Raw genomic sequence first — 25,846 nt, forward strand, 5'->3', positions numbered from 1 at the left:
GGGTTTGGAACTTGGTGTAAGCAAGTTAGGCAGCCAGTGCCCATGTTGAGCTGCTTCCCTCAAGATTTTATTTTATTTTTGGGGCACCTGGGTGGCTCAGTGGTTGTGTGTCTTTGTTTGGCTCAGGGCACGATCCTGGGATCCTGGGGTCAAGTCCTGCATTGGGCTCCTTGTGGGGAGCCTGCTTCTCCCTCTGCCTATGTCTCTGCCTCTTTCTGTGTGTCTCTCATGAATGAATGAATAAAATCTTAAAAAAAAAAAAAAAAGCCTTATTCTTTAAGAGACAGGAAGCAGGTCTTATGTATTATCTACTGTTCTCATTTGTGTAAGAGGAAATTTACATTTTAATTAATATAACTGATTTTATGTAGAATAAGCATTTCCAGTAGCACTTAGTATTTTTTTTTTTTTTTTAAGATTTACTGATTTATTTGAGAGAGAGGGAGAGAGAGAGAGAGAGAGCGCACACATGTGTGTGGTTGGGGAGGGCAGAGGGAGAGAATATTCAAGCAGACTTCCCACAGGGGGCTCTATCTCATGTCCCATGAGATCACGACCTGAGTTGAAACCCAGAGTGGAATGCTTAACTGACTGACCCACTCAGGTGCCCCATTACTTAGTATTTTTTTTTTTTGAAAGATTTACTCCTCCAATGGTTATCAAAGTAGCTTTTTAATATTTTTTATATCTAAGAAAAAAGTAAGTCTCTTTCTTCAGAAATCTTTTATTTGAACTTATCAACCTATAAATTGAATTTCCTTTGTCTCTGCTTTTGCAGGAAGTTTCTACTTTTATTTATTTATTTAAATATATATTTTTAAAAGATTTTATTTGAGAGAGGGTCCACAAAAGAACACAAGCAGGGGAAGAGGCAGAAGGCTAGGGAAAAGCAGGCTCTCCGCTGAGCAGGGAGCCCAATGCCAGGTCCATCCCAAGACCTTGGAATCATGACTTGAAATGAAGGCAGATGCTTAACCGACTGAGTCACCCAGGTGACCCCAGTTTCTACTTTTAACAGATAGAAACTGTAATGGAATTTTAGGCAGTGCTTTCCATTGCCATTATACATACTCTTTCTTAGTGTGTCTGAATGGTCCCAAGTTCACTCCATGGATTTAAAATGCATTCTTTTTTTAGAATTACAGAGTAGTTCTGTAGGCTATGTAAGTTACTATTATAAGGTGAGAAAGCTGCTATTTTATTAAGTCCACTTTGCAGCCGTTGATATGTGGCGGACATTTTAGTGAAAAGTAGGTAGATGGAGATCTAGATTGCCCTGGGCTGTTTAGATTTCTCCCATGCTCCCAGGTGTGTGGGATGGTGAGGCAAAATTGGGGACTAGGACAATTGTATGTAAACAAATAAATTATAAAACAGAATTTCTGTAGTTATCCAACAGTGAAAATGAGACAAAGCCCTAGGAGATTCCTAGGCAGAAAATCTGAATTCAGGGAATCTGAATTTATTATGTAAATCATTCCTATGAAAAAGGGGTTTTCTTTTATTTTTCTGTTTCCTTTTGATATTAGACAGTTATTTATTTCTTTACGTTCTACTGAGTTTTCTAACTAAAATTCTAGATCGCTCATAGAAGTCATTTCATCCATCACTGAATTATTCTCCAAAACTATTTCTTAAATGACATATGAAGATGTTTTAATGCTAGTACGATAAGGATGTTTAGAACTGCTTTTCCTCAATAGCTCTTGGTCTTCTTTTATTTCTAGGATGTGGGGAGCATCTTGTACGTACCATATTGGCTAGAGAATGTTCACATGCTTTACAAGCTGAAGATGCTCACCAGGCACTGTTGGAGACTATGCAAAACAAGTTTATCAGTAAGTATGACTTTAAAAGTATTGTTCTTCTAAATATAGATTGATCACTGAGCTGTAAATCAGTCAGATACTATATTTGTGCAACAAGGCCTAGCTCCAGGGCCTAGCATAGACTTCGACCTTCAGTTAATATTGGTTATGAAAAGAATTACAGGAGATACCCACAGATGCTTGAAATTTGCCATATAACTAATCTAATGCCCAAGCTGAGACATTATCTAAGATTAGAGTGATATAGCATAAAATTCTACTAAAACACAATTCAAGGGATAACATCCTTTAAAAGTTTTTTTTCTAATACATTTTGATTCATCTTTTAGTCCGTGATATATTAATGAATCCAGTGCTGCTATGTATAGTTGTATATGAGGTTGAGTTGAAATCCTGCCTGGGCTCCATTTGCCAAACTGTGTAACCAGATGTGAGACTTCATCAGTTTGGAGGAAGGGGTGCCTTTTTCTAATCTGTAGAAAGATTTTGTATAGCCTAGCAATGGCCCTATCCACAACTGTTACATAGGGTTAAAACTCTTTGACTTAGTCTGATTTTCCTGTCATGTAACATTGAGCTTACCACTATGTGAAGGCTAATGAAGTTATATAAGACATATAAAGTATAGTTAAAAATGAGTTAGAGTAATAGCCATGAATAGATTAGAGAAGGGTATTACAGGGTTAATCTGGGAAGTGGTATCTCTAGTTGGAGAATTAAGACAGGGTATATGAAGATGCTAATTATGTGATAAGGATAACACAGACAAAAGTGTAGCAAGAAATCGTTCCCCAAAGAACTCATGGATAGGGGCTCTTAGAACTGGTCCCAGAAGACTTTGGAATAAGTGGGAAAAGAGGGAGAAGAGAGGAGCATGAACACAGACATGACAGTAGGATGTAGTATCATGTTGACCAGACACCTACATGACTTTTACCTGGCAGGAAGTATTCCAGATGTGCAGTGGGTCTGGTGAGGCCAGGTCACAGAAAGCCTTAAAATCTCAGCATAGGAGTTCATATTTGATCTGATAGAAAGGAGAGAACCCTTATGTGTTTCTAAGTTGACAAACAAATTGGTATTTGGGGGGAGGGTTTATAAAGTAGATCTGAGGTTGTCCAAGACCATCTCTATAGGAAGGAGACATGAGGGGCTGGGAATGGTCCACGGGATAGAGACGAAATGAAGAAGTGGAAATATTCATAGATTCAGATTTTGAGACTAGGTGGATGTAGCTCTCTGGGTCCAATCAGGAGACAGAAACTATACATTAGGTTAACTAGGGGAAGTTTAACACAAAAAATTGTTAACTGTGTTGAAAGAGTAACTGTAAGATATAAAGAAACTGTAGGTAGTACTCTAGAGGTGAGAGAGTGTCTCAGTAAGGACATACTTGGAAGGGGTACAGATCTTGATGAAGGAGGTTTGGTTTGGCCACCAGGTAGCAGAAAAGTTCATTGGTTTCACCAGACTGGGATGGGTCTGGAGTTGCTGTGCAAACAATAGGCTATTCTTGAGTCTCGAGTACAGATAGGGAACAGATGATTAGTATATACTGGCCAAGTGTATAGTGGGAGATTGGCACTAGTGGGAGCAGAAGACATAGAGCACCTCAGCTCACAGGCCACAGAGAGTTTATAGAAGGACTTACTTACTTGGTGTTTGACCCTCTGGGCCATAGGGGCTACATGGCAGACTGTGTGGGGCCTTGCCAAGGGGGTCCTGTGCAGCTGAAGGGGGCCTACTGCTAGGCCCAAACCTAGGCTTCAAAGTCACAGAAGGACTGTGTTGGCCTGTATCTGGGGCATACTTCACCAGATGTCCACAGCCATAGTGTCTCTCCTTCCCAGCCCATGCTGGAAATTGCAGGAAAGGTGCCTTTTGTAACTGTTTATCTTCTTTAACTCAGTTTAATGCCTGACTGCTTGCTTTCATTCTGCTAGTTCCTTCCATGTAAGCCTAGTCTCTCTTTATACATGGCATTGTATATTTGTTTGCCACTTTTCCCTCTCTACTGGGTGCCATGGGGTTTCAAGGGAGCTTCTTTGTCATTGTGGGAGGGACCATCTCGCTCATGGTCATCCTCCTCCTGCTGTTGACTTCTGCTCAGATGAGACTTGCCTTCCATCTCCTTTATGGGTTATTGGCTTCTATTACTGCTGAATTCACTATGGTGACCGTGGTCTTGTTGTAACATCTGGTTTCCTTAGTACGCATAGCATCCACTGACAGTAGATGCTAGTGGTAGTAGAATCAGATGGTCTGAAACTTCTGGAATAATCAGTGAGAACATCAAGTATTCATGGCCCAAGTATATCAGGCTAGTTTTTCTACTTTACTCATGCAGCATCTTATTGGTCTGAGTGTGGCATGGAAATGGGGAGCTTCCCTACCTGGCTTTCTGTGTCTTGAGGTCTCATCTATTCTTGGATTCTGAAGATCTAGCTAGGGCTTTTTTTTTTTTTTTTTTTTTTTTGGGTCTCCTCTTTTTCCTCCACTTTCAGCAGCTTGGAAAGAGGGACAGAAACCTATACTAGTGATCCATTCTTTTCTTCTGGTTTTCCCACCGATGTCCACATGTCTAGTCACAGCCTAGCCCCAGTTCTATCTAGGATACTGGTGGGAAGCTCTAAACTACTTATTCTGCCAAAATTTAGGATTTACCTACTTAAAACACATTTCATCCAAAAGCTGCCTTTACTTCAAATTTATGAAAGTCCACTTAGAAGCTCAAAGTATAAAACTTGTATCAACTAGGTATGCACACGTATAACTGAGGGGATCAATGGAAAGTTCTGGGGGTGTGGATAAAACTATTTCATTGTTAAAGCCTTTAATAAGTATCATAGCCTATTATAAAAGATTTTTAGGGCAAAGAGAGAAAGAAAAACAGTTGGTGGGCAAGAAAGAATTGGATATATCTGAAGGAAGAACAGAGTGAATAAAGAAAGGAAAAGAATTCAGTAAGAAGAGATTTTGTATAGGTGCTTTCTTACAGGTAGTTAAACTGAGGTTATGAAGATACAAGTAATGGTATTAGCTATATTCATGCTAGCAAGAATTGCCTGATAGCAAAATGTGAGCTGAGGAATGAGTTAGGAACAGGTCTTTGAAGTTTGCCTCTTAGGATTTTTTGGAAAAAGATTAATTACATTCGTGTTACTATATCCTCAAATATATCAGAATCAAACTTAAGTATTATTTTTGTTTGTTTGTTTTAGCAATTACTGATGTTGAATGCTTTTTTTTTTTTAAGGAAACCGAATTCTTGGCCTTAATACCATATATAATTTATATAATTTGGTATTAGTTGTCCAACTTTATTAGATGCATTCTCAGAACAATAGTGAGAAAGAATACTAAGAGGTGAAAACTAGATGCTCAGGAGAAGTTAACTTCCTGTAAACCTGTGGTAGGTGTAGAATTATGGTGCATGGCAACTTTCTGAAGCACTGTACTGAATCTGAAACCACAGATTCACCAGCTAGTTAGTTCTACCTTTCCAGATTTGGAATTCCTAAAGTCCACTCTGCTCTCTACTGTTGTCTGTGCTCTCCTTTTTTTTTTTTTTTTTTTTTTGTGCTCTCCTTCTCAATAGCTCTTTGAAGGTATTCAGAGTTAGACTGCCACTGTATTTTTTGCCACTGGATCCCATAACCTAATGCATTTGAGCTGTATTTTTAAAATTCCAGGTTCACAGAAAGAAGTGAGAAACTTCAGAGCTCATCTGATTGACTCTGTTTATTTAATAGTTGAAGAAACTTAGTTTCCAAGTTTAATGACTTGCCCAATGTCACCTAGTCAGTGTGTATTCTTTCTACAGGATCACATTGCCTTTTTTTTTTTTTTTAAAGTAAAATGAATAAAAAAATACAAGGGGAGAATATCCTGGGGGTTAGCAGAGTTGGGTTGCACTCTGGACTCTGTGTCTGACTCACTGGATGTAGCAAGCTACTTATGTTGTTTTCTGAATGGCCGTTGGTTTTAAGGGGAAGGGGAAGGGGGGAAGGGAGGAAGGGAGGGAAGGGAAGGAAGGGAAGGGAAGGGAAGGGGAAGGGAAGGAAGGGAAGGAGGGGAAGGGAAGGAAGGGAAGGGAGGGAAGGGAGGAAGGGGGAAGGGAAGGAGAGGGAAGGGAAGGGAAGGGAGGGGAAGGGAAGGGAGGGAAGGAAGGGAAGGGAAGGGAAGGGAAGGGAAGGGGGAAGGGAAGGGAAGGGAGGGAAGGGAGGGAGGGGAAGGGAAGGGAAGGGAAGGGAAGGGAAGGAGGGGGGAAGGGGAGGGAAGGGGGGAAGGGACTGGGGAAGGGAGGGAAGTGAATGGAAGGGAAGGGAAGGTAAGGCAGGAAGGAGAAATGACCGTAAGGTAACTGCCATTACAAGTACGTCTGCCATTCAAGTTCCATTGCCAGTACCTTCCTTTCCTTTCCTTTCCTTTCCTTTCCTTTCCTTTCCTTTCCTTTCCTTTCTTTTTTTTCCTTTCCCCTTTCCCCTTTCCCACTTTCCCACTTTCCTTTCCTTATTTGAAAGAGAGAGTTTCTAAATTCCTTCACCATGCTAAGTTCTTTGACTTTCTACTGCACCCAACCTGAAAATGTGAAATTCTTTTTATTAATCAGGTGATTTGGAAAATGAAAATTTTCTGGAACCACTTGGGAATTTTCAGGAACCACAGGTGATATTTATAAAGTAGTTAGAAGAAATAAATTGAATTTACCAGAGTCCTGAACAAGGAGCAAGAAGGTTGAATTCTTTCCTCTTTTAACAGTGAAGAAATTAGTTGTTTGTTTTAGGACAAATCTCTTTGTTCTCAGTTTCCTCATGTGTAAAATGAGGGGCCAGAAAGTCCCCTCTAGTTCCAAAATTCTCTTTGATCCTTGGTTTGTTCACAGGCCAATCTAAACTATTTGTGTAAAAGTATAGTTGTAAATCAAATTGCTCCTTAATTGAAACTATAAATTAAATTGTTAATGGTGGATCTCAAGTTCCTATTTGAAGTAATTTGGTTAAAATCATTCTGTCAGTAACTGAGACAAGCTAGCAATGACTTTCTTGGTTTTATGGAAAGACACTACTATATTTTTCCTTTCTTGCTTCCTTTTTTTTTTTCTTTTAAAAAAGCGTCTGCATAGATAATATATCTAGAGATTCTCACTGCAGTGTATACATAGAAAAATTTTACATAGTAACCAAGACAGATACCCCCCTTCCATTTACTCTAAGTCCTGTTGCTTTTGCCAGAAAGAACTGCTGCCGACAATTTGGTGTAGGTCTTTATAATCTATTCTGTTTGTCTGTGTATCCCCCACCCCCACTCTCCTTCTTTCATCATTTTAAACAATTATAAAGAAGAGATTTCTAATATATTGTTTTGCAGCATACTTTTCACTTAACGTATCTTGATTTTCTTTTTAAAGATTTTATTTATCCATGAGAGAGAGAGAGAGAGAGATTGAGAGCACGAACAGGAGGAGGAGCAGAGGGAGAGGGAAAAGCAGGCTTCCCACTGAGCAGGAAGCCCAGTGCAGGGCTTGAACCCAGGACCCCGGGAACTCAATCTGAGCCAAAGGCAGATGTTTAACTGGCTGAGCCACCCAGACACCCCTTATCTTGATGCTTTTAATATATCAGTATACAGAGATTTATAGCTGAATATTCTGTGGTTCCATAATTTATCTGTTTCCCTACTGAGAGAGATTCATGTTGTCTATAATTTCTGTCTATATCATTTTCCCGTGTAGGAATGCCTGTTTCTCTATACTCTGAGCATCTTACAGGATGCCATTTTCTCTCCTTTTGTAGCATATCAATGTTGTTTTGTTTTGTTTTGTTTTACTTTTTCTGGTGGTTGCCCTACAGTTTGTGATATACTAATCTAGGTCCACTTTCTTTTTTTTTTTTTTTATGATAGTCACAGAGAGAGAGAGAGACAGGCAGAGACATAGGCAGAGGGAGAAGCAGGCTCCATGCACCGGGAGCCTGACGTGGGATTCGATCCCGGGTCTCCAGGATCGCGCCCTGGGCCAAAGGCAGGCGCTAAACCGCTGCGCCACCCAGGGATCCCTAGGTCCACTTTCAAATAATACCATACCACTTGATGGGTAGTGCAAGTACCTCGAATAACAAAAAACTCCTAATTCTTCCCTTATATCCCTATATCATTGCTTTCATTCATTTCAGGCTTTCATAATCATATAAACACACATACACTAAGATACATTATTGCTATTATTATTTCGAACAAATTATTGTCTGTTGGATCACTTATAAATAAGAAAAATAAAAGTTTATTTACCCTACCCTTATTCCTTCTTTAATGTTCTTCCTTTCTTTATGTAGAGCCATGTTTCTGGCTTATCAATTTCCTTCTCTTTGAAGTGTTTCTTTTAATATTTCTTGCAAGGCAGATCTACTGGCAACAAATTCCCAAATGTTTGTCAGAGAAAGTCTTTATTCCTCCTTTTGAAAGATAATTTTGCAGTCCACACATTCAAGTATGGAGTTTTTTGTGTGTTTTTGTTGTTGTTTCTTTTGACATTTGAACTATTTTGCATCACTCTCTTCTTTGTTCCATGATTTCTGAGAAGTCAGATGTAATATTTATCTTTGTTCTTCTATGGGTAAGGTGTTTCTTACCTGTGGCTTCTTTCAAGATTTTTATCTTTATCTTTGATTTTCTATACTTTTTTTTTTATTTAAGATTTTATTTATTTATTCATGAGAGACACACAGAGAGAGGCAGAGACACAGGCAGAGGGAGAAGCAGGCTCCACTCAGGGAGCCCGACGTGGGACTCGATCCCGGTTCTCCAGGATCACGCCCCGGGCCGAAGGCAGGTGCTAAGCCGCTGAGCCACCCAGGCATCCCCGATTTTCTATACTTTGAATATGATTTGCCTAGATATAGTTTTTTTTGGCATTTATCTTGCCTATTCTCTGAGCTCCCTGGATGTGTAATTTTGGTGTCTGATGTTAATTTGGAGAAACTCTCAGTCGTTTCAAATATTTCTTCTGTTCCTTTCTCTCCTCTTCTTTTGGTGTTCCCCTTTTGTTTTAGGTTACATCGTTTGTTGTTGTTCTATAGTTCTTGAATATTCTGTTCTGCTTTTCTTTTCAGTCTTTTTCTTGTTGCTTTTCCAGTTTTAGATGTTTCTGTCTGCATATCCTTAGTGTTTTTGATCTCTAGCATTTCTTTTGTATTCTTTCTTAGACATTCCATCTCTGTACTTATATTATCCTTTGTTCTTGCATGTTGTCTACTTTTTCATTAGAGCCCTTAGTTTATTAATCATAGTTCTTTTAAATTCCTTGTCTGATAATTCCAGCATTCTTGTCATATCTGAATCTGGTTTGATGCTTCTTCTGGCTCTTCAAACTTTGTTTTTGGCATTATAGTAAGCTTTGTAATTTTTTCTTGATAATTGGACATGATGTATTGGTTAAAAGGAATTGTGGGAAATCGGCCTTTACTAATATGGTGATGAGAGGTAGGGGGAAGAGAATATTCTGTATTCCTATAATTACGTCCCAGTAATTTAGTGAGCCTGTGTCTCTGGTCTGTGATTTCTCAAGTGCCTCTTAGTTTTTCACCTCTGCTCTCTTCTTTCACGTAGAAGGTCAGAACTGGTTGGAGTTGAGTATTTTACATTGAGTTTAGGCTCTGATAAAATGCCACAGACTTGGCTCTGGTAAAATAGTTTCTCTTGAGGGCAGGCTTTGTTTATAAGAACGGAATGCTCTCTTATATTTAAAAATGGTTTCTTCCTCCTCCTCCTAGGAGCATGAAAGAATTTTTCTCCAGTTTTCATTACTGTGAAAACCTAGTAGGGCTCCAGGTGGTAAAACTTACAAAGTGTCATCCCATTCCTAGCCCCCAGCCCCCTGACCAGAGTTTTTAACTCACAGACTGTCTACACCGAGACTCTAGCAGTTCTTCAGTTACAGTTCTGGTTTTCCTACCCCATCACTAATTCTGTGGAGGGTTCTGTTCATACTTTTGTGCTCTGATAAGTTGTGATTCTCTGTATCTGTCTCCAGTTTTGGGTTGCTTTGTGCCCTCAGTTTTCTAATGAATCTAAGAAGAGTTGTTGATTTTTTAGTTTGTTCAGCTTTTTACTTGTTGTTAGGATACAGTAACAACTTCCAAGCTCCTTACATGCTAGATTGGAAACTGGAATTCTCCTTCACATTCTAATGGTTATTATCAATGTTAAAAAAATATCCAAAATAATGGATTAGAAATATGGTTTCCAGTTTTAAGTCCTCTTTTTTTGATGAGTGAGGCTGAGCAACTTTTTACATGTAACTTGGCCTTTTGTATTAATTCATGAATTACCTGCTCATAGCTCTTGACCATTTTTGTATTGTTTGGGTGATTTTTTTAAATTGACATTTAACTTTTTAAATAGTAAAATTACCTAAAATGAAAGATTTAAAAATGGTGTGGCAATAACCATTTCGACAGAATTTTAAAATAATCCATCTTTTTTTTTTGAGTCGTGATGTGTTTGGTATCTCTGACCTTCTGCAGCAATGAGGGATTTTTTAAAAAACTAATTTTATACTTATGATTAAATAATTTGTTTTTATGTATTTTTCTAGTCCGTGACTTGTTATTTCCTACTTTTTTGGTAGTTTGAAACAAACTCTGAAATTATCTTAAACGCAGGGCTCTTTAAACTATTTTTGATAAATGAGACTTTAATGTGATAAAATGAATAAAGTTGAAAGACATTATGAAAATTGAACTGTTTTTGTTTCCACTTGCATTACCAATATGCCAAGATCCAGAGCATTGGTTTGACTTAATATAGGAAGCATGAAAGAGAATAACCAATTCATGCATTTTTTAAAAAACCACTGTTTGTGTAACATACAAAACCCATAAAAATGGGTACTGTAAAAATAGTGCCTTAATAATACTTCATGCTAACCAGCTGATTATAGACTGAATGCTTAGTTAAGTAGGGAAAAGAAATAAATAGATTTCCTTTTTAGTTGTGCTTTTTAAATGAGTAACACACATTTAAAAGCTCTTACAATGATTCAGATGTGACTTTTCCTATTCACGGTTAGTTTTGAATGAACTTAGTTTCATGAATTATTCTTTTTTTTCCATGCAAACTGTGGCTGTATGTGTGGTATGTGACCTTCAGGGTAGCATTGTAGCTTCTTGCCCAGTTCTCAACAAGTAATGTCACAGTACATTTTTTAGTTGGTTCAACGCACTAAGTAAGTATAATAGTTGATAAAATGTTATCTGTAAAAATCAAATTTCTTCTTCTCTTTGATTTTCTAAGTTATTCGTATTATCAACCTATACTCTGTGTGGCCATTATTGAGAAATTCTATGTGGTATAAAGTATTATGATTAAAAAAGTGGATTTTGCTCTGTGTTTTTTTATTTAATTTCTTCGGGGAATATTCTTATACTTTATTAACATATTGTGAAATGCAGAATGCCATCAATAATTGAGGTTGAAGGGAGTCCCCTCTTGTGGTTTTTCTGCCAAATTGAGAGGTTGTATTCAATAAAGGTTTTCTTTTAATGAGCAAATCTTAACTAAAATCTTGATAATTCATGAGCATTAGCTTCCATAGGAAGGGCAAAAGAAGCTGTCATTATACATTTTAACTTTTTTCTGGGATCAATAAAGTATCATCAATTTCTTTATAATTTAGAAAACTTTAAAAATAATTTTGAAAACTTCAAGAAAAACTTCACCAGTGCAGTTTTGCATTTTTGTAAGACTTTTGTCTATATTCCTTGCAGACATTTTTCTTTTTCAAACACTAAAATCTTCTTCCTTCATAGCTGCCTGGAGCTTGAGGGAGACCCTTAGGATAATTTACTCTTTATCCATTAAAAAAATCAAACATGTTTCTGCTTCATTATCATAAAAAATGTGATACTTAGTCTGTTTTACTCACGTGTATAAATAACAGATTAGGAAAACAATAAAGTAGGCAACTGTCAAAGCATTATTCATTGATAGTTCTTGGGTCCTATGCATTTATACTTTCAGAATTTTAAACATTTTTTATTTAATAAATATTCATTGAAATCCATTATATACTTTGTTGGCTACTACTAGAGGTTCATAGATGAAGAAAACAAAACAGCTTTTCTGTCAAGGAACTTGACTTGCATTGTATGGAAAGAAAAAAGGCAAATGCATCATAAATAAAATGTAAGATGCAATAAGTACCACACTAAAGTTTAGAAAATATAGGCATGCCTGTTTCTGGTAATCGTGAATGGAGATCTTGGAACCTTCTGATTACAAATAATCCAACAGTGCAGGACAAAATACTAACTGCAAAAATCACACTTTCAAGTGAATAGAACAGAATTTTCATTTAAGGTAGTCCTAGATATGTGTAACTTCCAGGGCTTAACAGAAGAAAATGAAAATCTTTTGTGAAGGAATGCTCTTTCAAGTCAGATCTCAAAATAGCCCTCAAATGTGAATCCATATTTATACAACCTTAAATTGAAATAAAACTTTACATAAAGGAGAGTAACCATGAGGGAGAGTACATATGTCAACAAAAACTTTAACCAGCTTGTCAAAGACCTTACGTATTAGAATCACTAGATAGAAAATATGAAATAAATATGTTGCATTCATTTTTTTAAGTTTTTATTTTGATTCCTATTAACATACAGTGTTATATCAGTTTCAGGTATACAACATAGTGATTCAACATTTCCATACAACACATGGTGCTCATCACAAGTGCACTCCTTAATCCCTCCCACCCCCATCCTCCCTGGTAACCATCTGTTTGTTCTCTATAATTAAGAGTCCATTTTGATTTGTCTCTCTCTTTGCTCGTTTGTTTTGTTCCTTAAATTCCACACACGAATGAAATCATATAGTATTTGTCTTTCTTTGAATAACTTATTTTGCTAAACATTATACTCTCTAGCTCCATCCATGTCATTGCAAATGGAATGATTTCATTTTTTTTATGACTGAATGATATTCCATTATGTATATGTATCATATCTTTTTTATCCATTCATCAGTCAATGGGTACTTGATCTGCTTCCATAATTTGGCTGTTGTAAATAATGCTACAATAAACAATGAGGTGTTTGTAGCTCCTTGAATTTGTATTTTTGTATTCTTTGGGAAAATACTCAGTAGTAAAATTGCCAGATCATAGGGTAGTTCTATGTTTAACTTCGTGAGGAACCTCCATAGTGTTTTCCACAGCGACTGCACCAGTTTGCATTCCCACCAACAGTGTTCTTATTTTTCCACATCCTTGCCAATACCTGTCGTTTCTTGTGTTGTTGATTTTTAGCTATTTTGACAGGTGAGAGATGGTGTCTCCTTTTAATCTTTTAAAAAAGATTTTATTTATTTATTCATGAAAGACACAGAGATAGAGAGAGGCAGAGACACAGGCAAAGGGAGAAGCAGGCTCCATGCAGGGAGCCCGACGCGGGACTTGATCCCAGGTCCCCAGGATCACACCCTGGGCTGAAGGCAGCGCTAAACCACTGGACCACTGGGGCTGCCCTCTCATTGTAGTTTTGATTTGCACTTCCCTGATACTAAATGATGATGAACATCTCTTCACGAATCTGTTGGAATCTCAATGTCTTCTTTGGAGAAGTGTCTATTCATGTCTTCTGCCCATTTTTAAAATTGGATTGTTTTTTGGGTATTGAATTTTATATATTCTTTATATATTTTGGATACAACCCTTTATTGGATACGTCATATCCAGATATCTTTTCCCCCCTCGTAGGTGGCCTTTTAGTTTTGCTGATTGTTTCCTTTGCTCTGCAGGAGCCTTTTATTTTGATGTAGTCTCAATAGCTTATTTTTGTTTTTGTTTCCCTTGCCTCAGGAGATCTATCTAGGAAAAAGTTGCTACGAGGCTGCCTGTGTTCAGGATTTTTATGGTTTCAGGGCTCACATTATGGTCTTTACTCCATTTTGAGTTTATTTTTGTGTATGGTGTAAGGAAGTTGCCCAGTTTCTTTCTTTTGCATGTGTTTGTTCAGTTTTCCCAGCACCATTTGTTGAGGAGACTTTTTTCCTTTGGATATTCTTTCCTGCTTTGTTGAAGATTAATTGGCCATATAGTTGTGGGTTCATTTCTGGATTTTCTATTCTGTTCCATTGATCTGTGTGTCTGTTTTTGTGCCAATCACATACTGTCTTGATCACTACAGCTTTGTAATACAACTTGTTGTATGTAATTGTGATGTCTTTTCTTTTCTTTTTAAGATTGCTATGGCTATTCAGGATCTTTTGTGGTTCTTTTTTTTTTTTTTTTTTTTTAAAGGAGACCAAATATTTTATTTTATTTTTTATTTTTTTTTAAATTTTATTTATTTATGATAGGCACACAGCGAGAGAGAGAGAGAGAGAGAGGGGCAGAGACACAGGCAGAGGGAGAAGCAGGCTCCATGCACCGGGAGCCCAACGTGGGATTCGATCCCAGGTCTCCAGGATCGTGCCCTGGGCCAAAGGCAGGCGCTAAACCGCTGCGCCACCCAGGGATCCCGGTTCTTTTTTTTTTAAAGATTTTATTTATTTATGCATGAGAAACAGAGAGAGAGAGAGAGAGGGAGAGAGGCAGAGAGAGAAGCAAGCTCCACGCTGGGAGCCCGACATGGGACTCGATCCTGGGTCTCCAGGATCAGGCCCTGGGCTGAAGGTGGCGCTAAACCGCTGAGCCACCAGGGCTGCCCATCTTTTGTGGTTCTATATAAATTTTAGAATTGTGCTAGTTCTGTGAAAAATGCTATTGGTGTTTTTATAGGGATTGGGTTTAATATATACATTGCTATGGGTAGTTTAGACACTTTAATGATATTTGTTCTTTCAACATATGAGCATGGAATGTTCTTTTATCCCTTTGTGTCATCTTCAATTTCTTTCATCAGTGTTTTATAGTTTTCAGAGTACAGATCTTCTACCTCTTGCTTAGGTTTATTCCTAGAGATCTTATTATTTTTGGTACACTGTAAATGGGATTTTCTTAATTTCTCTTTCTGTTGCTTCATTATTGGTGTATAAAAATGCAACAGATTTCTGCACATTGATTTTATTTCCTGTGACTTTACTGAATTCATTTATTAGTTCTAGCAGTTTCTTGGTAGTCTTATGGTTTTCTATACATACTATTATGTCATCTGTAAATAGTGAATGTTTAACCTTCCTTACCAGTTTGGATACCCTTTATTCCTTCCTCTTGTATGATTGCTGTGGCTAGGACTTCTAGTACTGTGTTGAATAAAAGTGGTGAGAATGGCTATTTTTGTCTTGTTCCTTATCTTAGGGGGAAAGCTTTCAGTTTTTCACCATTGAGTATGATGTTAACTATGCCTTTCTGATATATGGCCTTTATTATGTTGAGGTATGTTCCCCTTAAACCTTCTTTATTTAGGTGTGTGTATGTTTTAAATCATGAATGGATGTTGTACTTTGTCAAATGCTTTTTCCATGTCTACTCAAATGATCATATGGTTCTTATCCTTTCTCTTATTGATGTAATAATCTATAACATTGATTGATTTGCAAATATCAAACCATCCTTGCATCCCAGGAATAATTGCCATTTGGTTGTGGTGAATGATTTTTTAAAATGTGTTGTTGGATTTAGTTTGCTGATATTTTGTTGAGAATTTTTGCATCTACATTCATCAGAAATATTGGCTTGTAGTTTCCTTTTTTCGTGGTGTCTTGATTTGATTTTGGTATCAAGGTAATGTTGGCTTCATAGAATGAATTGGGAAATTTTCCTTCCTTTTTTAATTTTTGGAATAATTTGAGAAGAATGTATTAACTCTTCTTATATGTTTGGTAGAATTCACCTGGGAAGCCATCTAGTCCTGGACTTTTGTTTCTTGGGAGGTTTGTTTTTTTATTACTGATCAATTCTTTGCTGATTATTGATCTGTTCAAATTTTCTATTTCTTTCTTATTCATTTTTGGTAGCTTTTATGTTTCTGGGAATTTATGCATTTCTTCTAGATTGTCCAGTTTGTTGGCATGTAGCTTTTCATAATATGATCTATAATTGTATTTCTGTGATGTTGGTTGTTATTTCTCCTCTCTGATTTGTGATTTTACTTATTTGAGTCCTTCTTTTTTCTGATAAGTCTGGTTAGAAGTTTCTCAATGTTGCTGATTTTTTTTTTCAAAGAATCAGCTCCTGATTTCATTGATCTCTTCTATTGTTTTTTAGTTTGTATTTCATTTTTTTTTTCTGTTCTAATTTTTATTATTTTCTTCTTTCTGCTTGTTTTAGGTTTTGTTTGTTGTTGTTTTTCTAGTTCCTTTATGTGTGAGGTTAGGTTACTTGTTTGAAAAATTTCTTGCTTCCTTTGGTGGGATTGTAGTGCCATAAACTTCCCTCTTAGAACAGCCTTTGCTACATCCCAAATGTCTCCCTTCCTTCCTTCCTTCCTTCCTTCCTTCCTTCCTTCCTTCCTTCCTTCCTTCCTTCCTTCTCTTCCTTCTCTTTCTTTCTTTTCTTTCTTTCTTTCTTTCTTTCTTTCTTTCTTTCTTTCTTTCTTTCTTTCTTTCTTTCTTTCTCTCTCTCTCTCTCTCTCTTTCCTTTTCTTTCTTCTTTCCAGATTTTATTTATTTATTCATGAGAAACACAGAGAGATAAGCAGAGACATAGGCAAAGAGAGAAGCTGGCACCCTGTGGGGATCCGGATATGGGACTTGATCCCAGTACCCTGGGATCATGACCTGAGCCGAAGGCAGATGCTCAACCACAGATTTTACCCATGTGGCCCATGGATTGTTGTGTTTTTATTTTTTTTTCCATGTAATTTTTCCCCCTTGATGATCCATTCATTGGTTCATAAGCATGTTATTTACCCTCCCATACATTTGTGGTCTTTCTGGATTTTTTTCTTGTGGTTAACTTACAGTTCCATAATGTAGTGATTAGTAAAGATTCATGATATGACTTTGGTCTTCTTGAATTTGTTGAGGCTTATTTTGTGGGCTAATATATGACTTATTCTAGAGAATGTTCCATGTGCACTTGAAGACAATGTGTATTCTGTTGTTTTAGGATGGAATATTCTGAATATATCTGTGAAATCCATTCGTTCCTGTGTATCATTAAAAGCCATTGTTGCCTTGTTGATTTTCTGTTTAGATGATTTGTTCATTGATGTAAGTGGGTTATGAAAGTCCCCCGCTATTGCTGTATGGTTGTTGATTAGTTCTTTTCTATTTGTTATTAATTTTTTTATGTATTTGGGTGCTCCTTTGTTCTATTCACAAATATTTACAATTTTCATATCTTCTTGTTGGATTGTCCCCTTTATTATTATTATTTTTTATAATAAATTTGTTTTTTATTGGTGTTCAATTTGCCAACATAAAGAATAACACCCAGTGCTTATCCCGTCAAGTGCCCCCCCTCATGCCCGTCACCCATTCACCCCCACCCCCTGCCCTTGTCCCCTTTATTATTATATAGTATCTTTTTCTTAAAGTCTATTTTGTCTGTTGTAAGTATTGCTACTCTGGCTTTCTTTTCATATCCATTTGCATGATCAATGTTTCTCTGTCCCTTGACTTTCTATCTGAAATTGTCTTTAGGTCTAGAATGAGTCTCTTGGGAATCCTGGGTGGCTCAGCGGTTGGGTGTTGGCCTTCGGCTCAGGGCATGGTCCTGGAGTTCTGGGATTGAGTCCCACATCAGGCTCCCCTTGCCTGAAGCCTGCTTCTCCCTATGCCTGTATCTGTGTCTCTCATGAGTAAGTAGTTAAAATCTTAAAAAAATAAATAAATAAAATGAGTCTCTTGTAGGCATCATATAGATGGGTTGTGTGTGTGTGTGTGTGTGTGTGTGTGTGTGTGTTTAATCCTGTGTCTTTTGATTAGATCATTTAGTCCACTTACATTCACAGTAATTATTGACAGATAAGTATCTATTTGTTTCATGGTTTCTGAAGATTTTCTCTGATCTTTTCTTGTCTTTCATGATTTGCTGATTTTCTTTAGTGACATATTTATTATATTTCTTTCTCTTTATTCTTTGCATATTAGTGGTTTTGATATATGGTTACCATTAGGTTTGTATATATCTTCTGCATGTAGTAGTCTATATGCAGGTGGCAGTCATTTAAGTTTGAACCCATTTTTTACTCTTCCTCACATTGTAGTTATATGTTGTTACATTTTACACTTTCTTATTTTGTGAGTTCCTTGACTGATTTTTTTTACAGAAATATTCATTTTTACTGCTTTTGTGTTTCCTACCTTTATATTGTTACTTTTGGTCTCTTCTTTCCACTCAAAGAGTCCCCTTTAATATTTCTTGAAGGGCTGGTTTAGTGATTGAACTCCTTTAGGTTTTTTTTTTTTTGTCTTGGAAACTCTTTATTCCTCCTTCTATTTTGAATGATAGCCTTGCTGCATAGAGTATTCTTTGGCTGTGGATTTTCCCTGCTAGCCTTATGATTTTTTTCCCATGTAAGCTACTGTCTTCTTTTTAATTTTTCCAAGTCTTTATTTAAATCCAGCTAGGTAACATACCATGCATATTAGCAGTATTAGTTTCAGGAGTAGAATTTACTGATTCATCACTTACATACAACATCCAGTGCTCATCACAAGTGCCCTCCTGAATACCCAACATCTGTTTAACCCATCCTACTACCCATCTCCCCTCCAATAACCATCAGTTTGTTGTCTATAGTTAAGAGTCTGTTTCTTGATTTGCACCCCCATGTTCAGTTTGGTTTCTTAAATTCCACATATGAGTGAAATCATATGGTATTTGTCTTTCTCTGACTTATTTTGCTTAGCATACTACTCTCTGGCTTCATCCATGTCATTGCATTTGGCAAGATTTCATCCTTTCGTATGGCTGGGTAATATTCCATTGTACATGTATACCACATCTTCTTTATCTGTTCATTAGTCAGTGGACATTTGGACTCTTTCCACAATTTGGCTTTTGTTGACTATGCTACAAAAAACATCAAGGTACCTGTATCCCTTAGAATCAGTATTTTGTATCCATTAGGTAAATACACCTATTTAAAAAAATCATTGTCTAGGCTGGCAGTGGAGTAAGAGATTGTCCCTAGACTCATCGTATCCTATGAATATAAATAGATAACTATCAAATCATCCTAAATACACCAGAAACTGACCTGTAGACTAGTAGAACAAATTCTACAACTAGAGGTAGAGAAGAAACCACATCAAAGAAGTAGGATGTGTGGCGAGGCAGTTTGGGAGAGAAAGGGATTGTGGTCCTGGAGGTGGGGAGGGAGCCATAGTCCTGGAGAATGGTGAGAGACAGACTAACACACAGTGGGGAGCACAGTGGAAAAACAAATGTCCATAGTAATTGCCTTTGAAAGTGAAAAGGAACAAATTTCATAACATTTGGCAACAGTGAAAGCCTGGAATTTTAGAGGTCAGCAGGCTTGTCTGGATAGGCTTCGAGAGGAGGCAGGCAAACAACCCCATGGACACACAGCATGGAAGTGATCTGAGAAGCCTGGAGCACACAGCGGGGAGAGTGTTTGCTCATCTGGGAGCATGTCCCAGAGAGTATTCTTGGAGAGATCCCTCCAGACACAAACTGGCAGGTGCCATTTCACTCCTGTGCCTCTTGACATAAATAGAGGGCCAACTGTGGGAACCAACTCAGGGTTTAGAGTTTGATATATGACTGCCATCCACAACTTTGCATAGTATATAAATTTATTGAAGATTAATACTTTGCTTTTCATCTTTTCTTTGTTAGCTGGAATATATCTCATAGAAGGTCACAAAGTTGCAAAATAAATCATATTTTTCTTCTCGTGTAACAAAAGATACATATGTAGAATCCTAGAATATTTCTAAATGTATAGAAGTTTTATAAATCAGAATAAATTGGGCAGCCTGGTGGCTTATTGGTTTAGCGCCACCTTCCGCCCAGTGCGGGATCCTGGGCACCCAGGATCAAGTCCCATGTCGGGCTCCCTGCATGGAGCCTGCTTCTCCCTCTGCCTGTGTCTCTGCCTCTCTCTCTCTCTGTCTCTCATGAATAAATAAATAAATTCTTTTAAAAAAATCAGAGTAAATTTAAGTGAAAGGGTGGGATGGAGATGAAAAAGAAAAATAGCAAGTAATTGTAAAGATAATAGTTATTTAATTTTATTTAAGTTTATAGACAATCATATTAGAAATGAATGTGGTTTTCCAAGGGCCTTCAAGAATTGAACAGTTTTTTGCTTATCTCTTTCTGAGCAGTTGCTGTGTGGTTTTGAAATACTTCTCAGAGTGGTCTCCATTTTTTTTTTTTTTAAACAGAGGTTTAGGAAATAGTTATATACTTAAATCAAGATGTAGAAAGATTGTATAGAGAGGCTAGGAAATCTCATTATAGGAGGAATGATTAGATAATATTCAGTGGAACTGTTGAAAGTAGTAAAAATTTAAGAAATTATTTTTTTTTCCTTTGGCTAGAAAGGATGGTTAGAAATCACATTTATTGACCTGGACAATCATTTTGAAAATAAATAGTTCATTTCCTTATTAAATTGAGTAACACTCAGCTTTGCTTTTTTCATTATATATTGAATGTAAGAAACAGAAGGATCCCAATTTTCAAGAAACCCTAAGTTACCTTCTATGATATGGCTGATGCATTTATTCCTAAAGGAGAATCTTGGGATAAAATGGTGTCAGGCTGTTCTGGGAAGCCTCAATTAGTTTTCTCTTTTTTCTCTCCTCTTACAAATAAGAAAAAAGAAAAATTTGTTATCATATTAAATCACTAACAGAATTGATCAGCAACAGACTAACAAGGTAGACTTACCAGAATAAGTGGAAATGGGTAGCCAGCAACAGAAATGTAACTTTGTAGGGCTTTGCACATTCACGGCTGACACTGGTTTTCTCCCTGTGGCCTAGGTTTCCTGTTTATACAAGAGCTCTAGCCTCTTCTACAGCTTGGAAATACCAAATATTTTGGATACTTGGAGATTTTTACGTAGCAGAGGATGGTTTGTCCATAGCAGATGTGTTCTTACTCACTCACACAGACCTGTGGGGAGAGAAGGAAAAGGCTATTTAAATTAGCTACCACATTTGGATAATTGGAAATAATTTTGTAATATTATTTGGTTAGTAAGCAAAAAATAAGCACAGTGCTAAAAAGGAAGAAGAGCAACACCACCTCTGTAAGCATGTTACACTAAAAAGAAGCTTAGTTTTGTTGCTTTTTTATTTGATTTTAAAGGTGGCTAGATATAGGGACTGTAGACTTGATTATAGAAGTTGGTACCATCACAGAATTGGGAGCTGCTGAGCTCTTCACTATAGGTACTGTATTTTACAATTTATGCTAAAAGATATTTTTGAAATATTAGGGTGTAATTAACACCTCATAAGGAATTTATTTTATCCCATGCAGAAAAAAAATAAAGATCTTTGTTTCCATATTAGCAATAATTTTTTTCTAAATTTTTTTCCTACTGACTGATTAGGTGATCTAAAAGTTTTTTGTCTTTTCCTTTAGTTTGTGAGCATGTGGACAAAACCATTAATATTAGTTATAGTAAACTCAGAGAATATAATTATAATACTGCATGAAGGAAAGGCAAATGAAATCATATGAAGCTGAAGACTGAGCTATACAGTATATTGACTGGTTAGTTGGAACAGACCTTATATTACAGTTAGTGATGTGGATAAATCAATCAATCTTAGTGGATGTGGATAAATAAATCAATTCATGTATTATAATGCTCATAAGAAATTGGAGAATTCCTTTCATGGTTGTTAAGTTGCTTCCCCACATTGTAATCTAATAATCAGGTATTTGAGAGTAACTATGATTTTTGAATTTGTGAAAACCACATATTCATGAGGGAAGAATAGAATGTATATAAACATTATTCTGAACCTTTTATGAATGTGGTAGAACCCAGTTCGTTCATTAGCATTAATCATGGGAAGCTTTGTGGAATGCTTCTAACATAGTCCATCTGAGGCTCAATGACACTGATGATTTTCTGCTCTGTTACCTTGCTTCTGGCTTGATTTTTCAGCTTCAAATTGGGTAAACTCAGAGTATATTCTTTGTTTGATTAAAATAGCAAATTTATATTTATTTAAAACACTTAAATCAAGTAGCAGTCTTTATTATTTGAGTTTGTAATTTGGAATTCTATATTGTGTTTTTGGGGTAAATTTTGAACACGTTTGATCTGTGTCTGTGTGTGTGAATACATGTGTGTGTATGTGTGTACATGCTCACATGTGCTCATGTGCATTTCCATTCTTTTTTAAGGTAAAAAATAATTCTGCCTGTCTTCCTTCCCTACTTTTCTTCCTACAAAATATAATGTTCTCAAGAGTTTCTCTTTGTATTCTGTAATCATTTAGATACAAAAATGCAAAACAAATGTTTATTTTATAAATATAGAAACTTGTATTTAAGGAATCCAATCCAAATACTAATCGACTGACAGCCAATAAAAATGATATAGGTAAAAATTAACTGCCTTTGGATGAATAATTTTGAAAACATGTCACTTTAAACAAAAACATTTGGGTGTGATTAGTCTTTGATTAAAAAATACTTTTGGTGGGCAGCCTGGGTGGCTCAGCGGTTTAGTGCTGCCTTCAGCCCAGGGCATGATCCTGGAGTCCTGGGATTGAGTCCCCCATCGGGCTCCCTGCATGGAGCTTGCTTCTCCCTCTACCTATGTCTCTGCCTCTCTCTATGTGTTTCTCATGAATAAATAAATAAAATCTTTAAAATAATAGTTTTGGGGACATTTGGAGAAGTTTGAATACATTAAATGATTAATACTTATTCATAAAAATTACTAATTAATAGTCTTGTTAATTAGAATCATTAATAGTCTTAGAAATGATAATATTCTAGTTAGGTAAGAGAATGTCTTTCTTTTTAGGGGTCTCTTACAAAGTATTTAGGAAAAAAGCTTATAATGTCTGAAACTTAACTGCAAATGACTCAGGAAAAAATATTTGAGTGTGTAATGCTTTTGCACTATAGACTGATGGTGACACTATAGGGAGTAGACCTTCTTTGTAGAAAAGCTTATGATAAAATTAACAGTTCTTTGCAACTTAAGTTATTACAAAACTTTATCATATAACACAGTGGAGGGAACAGAACGTGTCTATAGATCCTGAGAAATCAATTGCAATTATAACATAGTTCATTAAACAAATGAAAACTTGCATTTAAGGAGAAATATGAAGAAAATAAACGTCTATAACTTTTGGATGTGCATTTGTTTTACCAGACAATTACATCCAATAAGAAGGCACATAAATACAAATGTATAGCTTGTACATTAATTTTTTATTTTTAGATTTATGAAAAGCCTTCAGTACTTTTACTTGTCAGCTTGTGCATCCAATCTAACATCCATCATATTGTCACATTTGAAAATATTCTGAAAGTAGGCAATAAAGAACGTGAACTTTTGAGGGGGGGTCACACTTCATCACCTCTATGTGCCAACTTTTACAGTCTCTCAGAGTACTTGTGGCACACACTGTGGGCTGGTTGTCCAGTAGTCACTCTTAGCTTATTTTGCCATTGCATGCTTTCATACACTGTAAAAAACAAATATTTATGTTTTAAGTCTCCTTTTCAGAAATAACCATCCCATATAGGTCAGGCTAATGAGATACAAGCAAGAGTCTGCTTGAGAGTTTCTGGGAGTCTTTTATTTTCTTTTTTCTTTTTCTTTTTTTTTTTTTTTTTAGTCTTTTTTTTATTTTATTTTATTTTTATTTTCTTGATAGAAAGTACTAACATTACCTCCTTTATCTTCTTCCTGTCCTGAATATGGATGTGATGCCTAAAGTGTTTTATTTTCTTGATAGAAAGTACTAACATTACCTCCTTTATCTTCTTCCTGTCCTGAATATGGATGTGATGCCTAAAGTAAGAGCAACCATCTTGTTGCCATAAGGGAACAGACAGGAGACTCATAGAAATCATGGCCTTGACACTATAGACATGCTACCACTAATGGAAAAGCCACTTTCCTCCAGACTACTTATTAGCTGGGGAAAGTAAACTCCAATTTGTTTAAGTCACAGTAGGTCTGTGTTTCTCTTAGTTGTTGCTGAAAACACTCATAAATTGTTCCTTGTGTATCCTTAGTGAGTATTTGTGAAATGGAAAATGTATTAAAAATCTGGCTACTCATTTATTTTCATACTTTATTGTGTATGTGTGTGTATTTGCATGTGTGTACACTGACATATGTACATACATACATAAATGGGGGGATGCTCTTGTTTGAATACCTAATTGGTTATTTTAGCCTTTGTGTTTTGCCAGTAGAAGCATGTGTTTGCTCAAGTGTTGAGTGACCATTTGCTTCATGGTCCCTACCATGAAGTTGATAGGGGAGGACAGGATGATTAGGATGATTTTAAAAAAAATTTTTCTTTTTTTTAACTTATTTATTCATGAGACAGAGAGAGAGAGAGAGAGAGAGAGAGAGAGGCAGAGACATAGGCAGAGGGAGAAGCAGGATCCCTGCAGGGAGCCTGATGTGGGACTGGATGCCAGAACCCCAGGATCATGTCCTGAGCTGAAGGCAGATGCTCAACCACTGAGCCACTCAGGCATCCCATGACAGAATGATTGTTATATTCCAATCACTACCCTATGTTAACACAACTATTGTGTTAGACTATTAAACTTAGTGTTGATCTCTGGCAGCCAAAGGCATTAACCTCTGTGCTTGGTTATTAGAGATCTGTGTGACCTGGTGGTGTCTTTGTCATTCCTTAGGTTTTTGCTGTATAATACTATCATTCTGTCTATTTGGTGCAAAGTTAATATGATGTGCAATTCAAAAGATATAAAAAGATACAAAAGTCTCTCCCACAGTCTGTTCTTCAGCAAACCCAGCTCTTCTTTGTAGTGAAAACCAAGGTAATTAGTTTCTTTAGATTTATCCCAAGAGATCCTATGCCTTTATGCATGGCATCTTGGTATGTGTTCTTTTCTTGCCTCTTACACAAATGGTAGCAGTATAGCTATATGCCAGTCTTTCACTTAGCTTTTTTCACTGAATGTATTTAGGTAATCCAATCTGAGTTACTTCATAAAAAATTTCTTTATTCTTATTAACAGCTATATAATATTCCATTATAGCGATGTGGCGTAATTTTATTATAGAGCCTCTTTTTAGTGGACATTTAGATTGTTTCAGTGTCTTGCTAGTTGCTGTGACCACAGCAAATGACCAAAAATATGTCATTTCATCTAAGTCATTTAAAGTTTGAAACAGTATGTATATGGATAATGAAAACTTTTTTACTTTGGTTTTTAAAGATCAACAGAGTGAGAAGGTTATGATTAGAACAGAGATGGGAATAGAATGGGGCAAGTCATTTCTGATGGGAACATTATGGGCCTGTTACTAGTCTCAGGAAGGTCGTGCATCAGAGTTCCTGTCTTTGTGTTTAGGCTGCGCTTTGTGGTGCTCATCATTTTAAAGGATATTTTAAAGATTTTTATAGATTTGGATGAAGTAGGAGTCTCTTTCCTGTTTTATATCAGTTGTATTTATTCACTTATTATAATAATCCTACATAATTATATAGCACTTCCTACTTTTCCAAGATTTTTTCAAATACTCTGTTTCATTCTGTCTTTTAATACTTAAGGCTAATGTTAGATGAGTCATTTCCTTTTGGTAAATGATTGGAAAATTCAGAACCAGAGATCATGGGTCAACCTATTAGAGAATTAAGCCTACAACCCACATTTCCTAATTTCTTGGGATAGGCACAAAAAATCATATATGTTTGTATGTGTATTTGTACGTGTAGGAACACACTTTAACATTCCTCTTCCTGTGTCTTCCAATGTTAGAGTCCATTGTTTACTGAGAGGAACCATTGAGACCCCGTTTGGGTGAGGCTGACCCATTTCCCATGCCACAGGGGTGAGTGTGTGAACCAGTCTAAGCCAATCAGAATAGTCTTTCTTCTACCTGTTCAAGAATGAGCATGGTATCCAA

The 25,846-nt window shown here is 36.5% G+C and overlaps 1 protein-coding gene across 7 annotated transcripts in view; it reads left to right on the plus strand.

Annotated features, from left to right (window-relative positions):
* Nucleotides 1–25,846, plus strand: part of TASP1 (taspase 1) — a 313,757-nt gene that overhangs the window by 146,112 nt on the left and 141,799 nt on the right. For all 7 annotated transcript variants that reach the window (XR_005377556.1, XR_005377557.1, XM_038571594.1 and 4 more), the window contains one exon: nucleotides 1,728–1,838. Coding sequence is in view for 5 of the 7 variants with exons in the window: in XM_038571594.1 (XP_038427522.1) it covers nucleotides 1,728–1,838 (111 nt within the window). In the remaining 2 variants the exon portion in view is untranslated. The remainder of the gene's footprint in view (nucleotides 1–1,727; nucleotides 1,839–25,846) is intronic.

Source organism: Canis lupus, chromosome 24 (assembly GCF_011100685.1).
Source record: "Canis lupus familiaris isolate Mischka breed German Shepherd chromosome 24, alternate assembly UU_Cfam_GSD_1.0, whole genome shotgun sequence".
NCBI classification, from domain to species: Eukaryota; Metazoa; Chordata; class Mammalia; order Carnivora; family Canidae; genus Canis; species Canis lupus.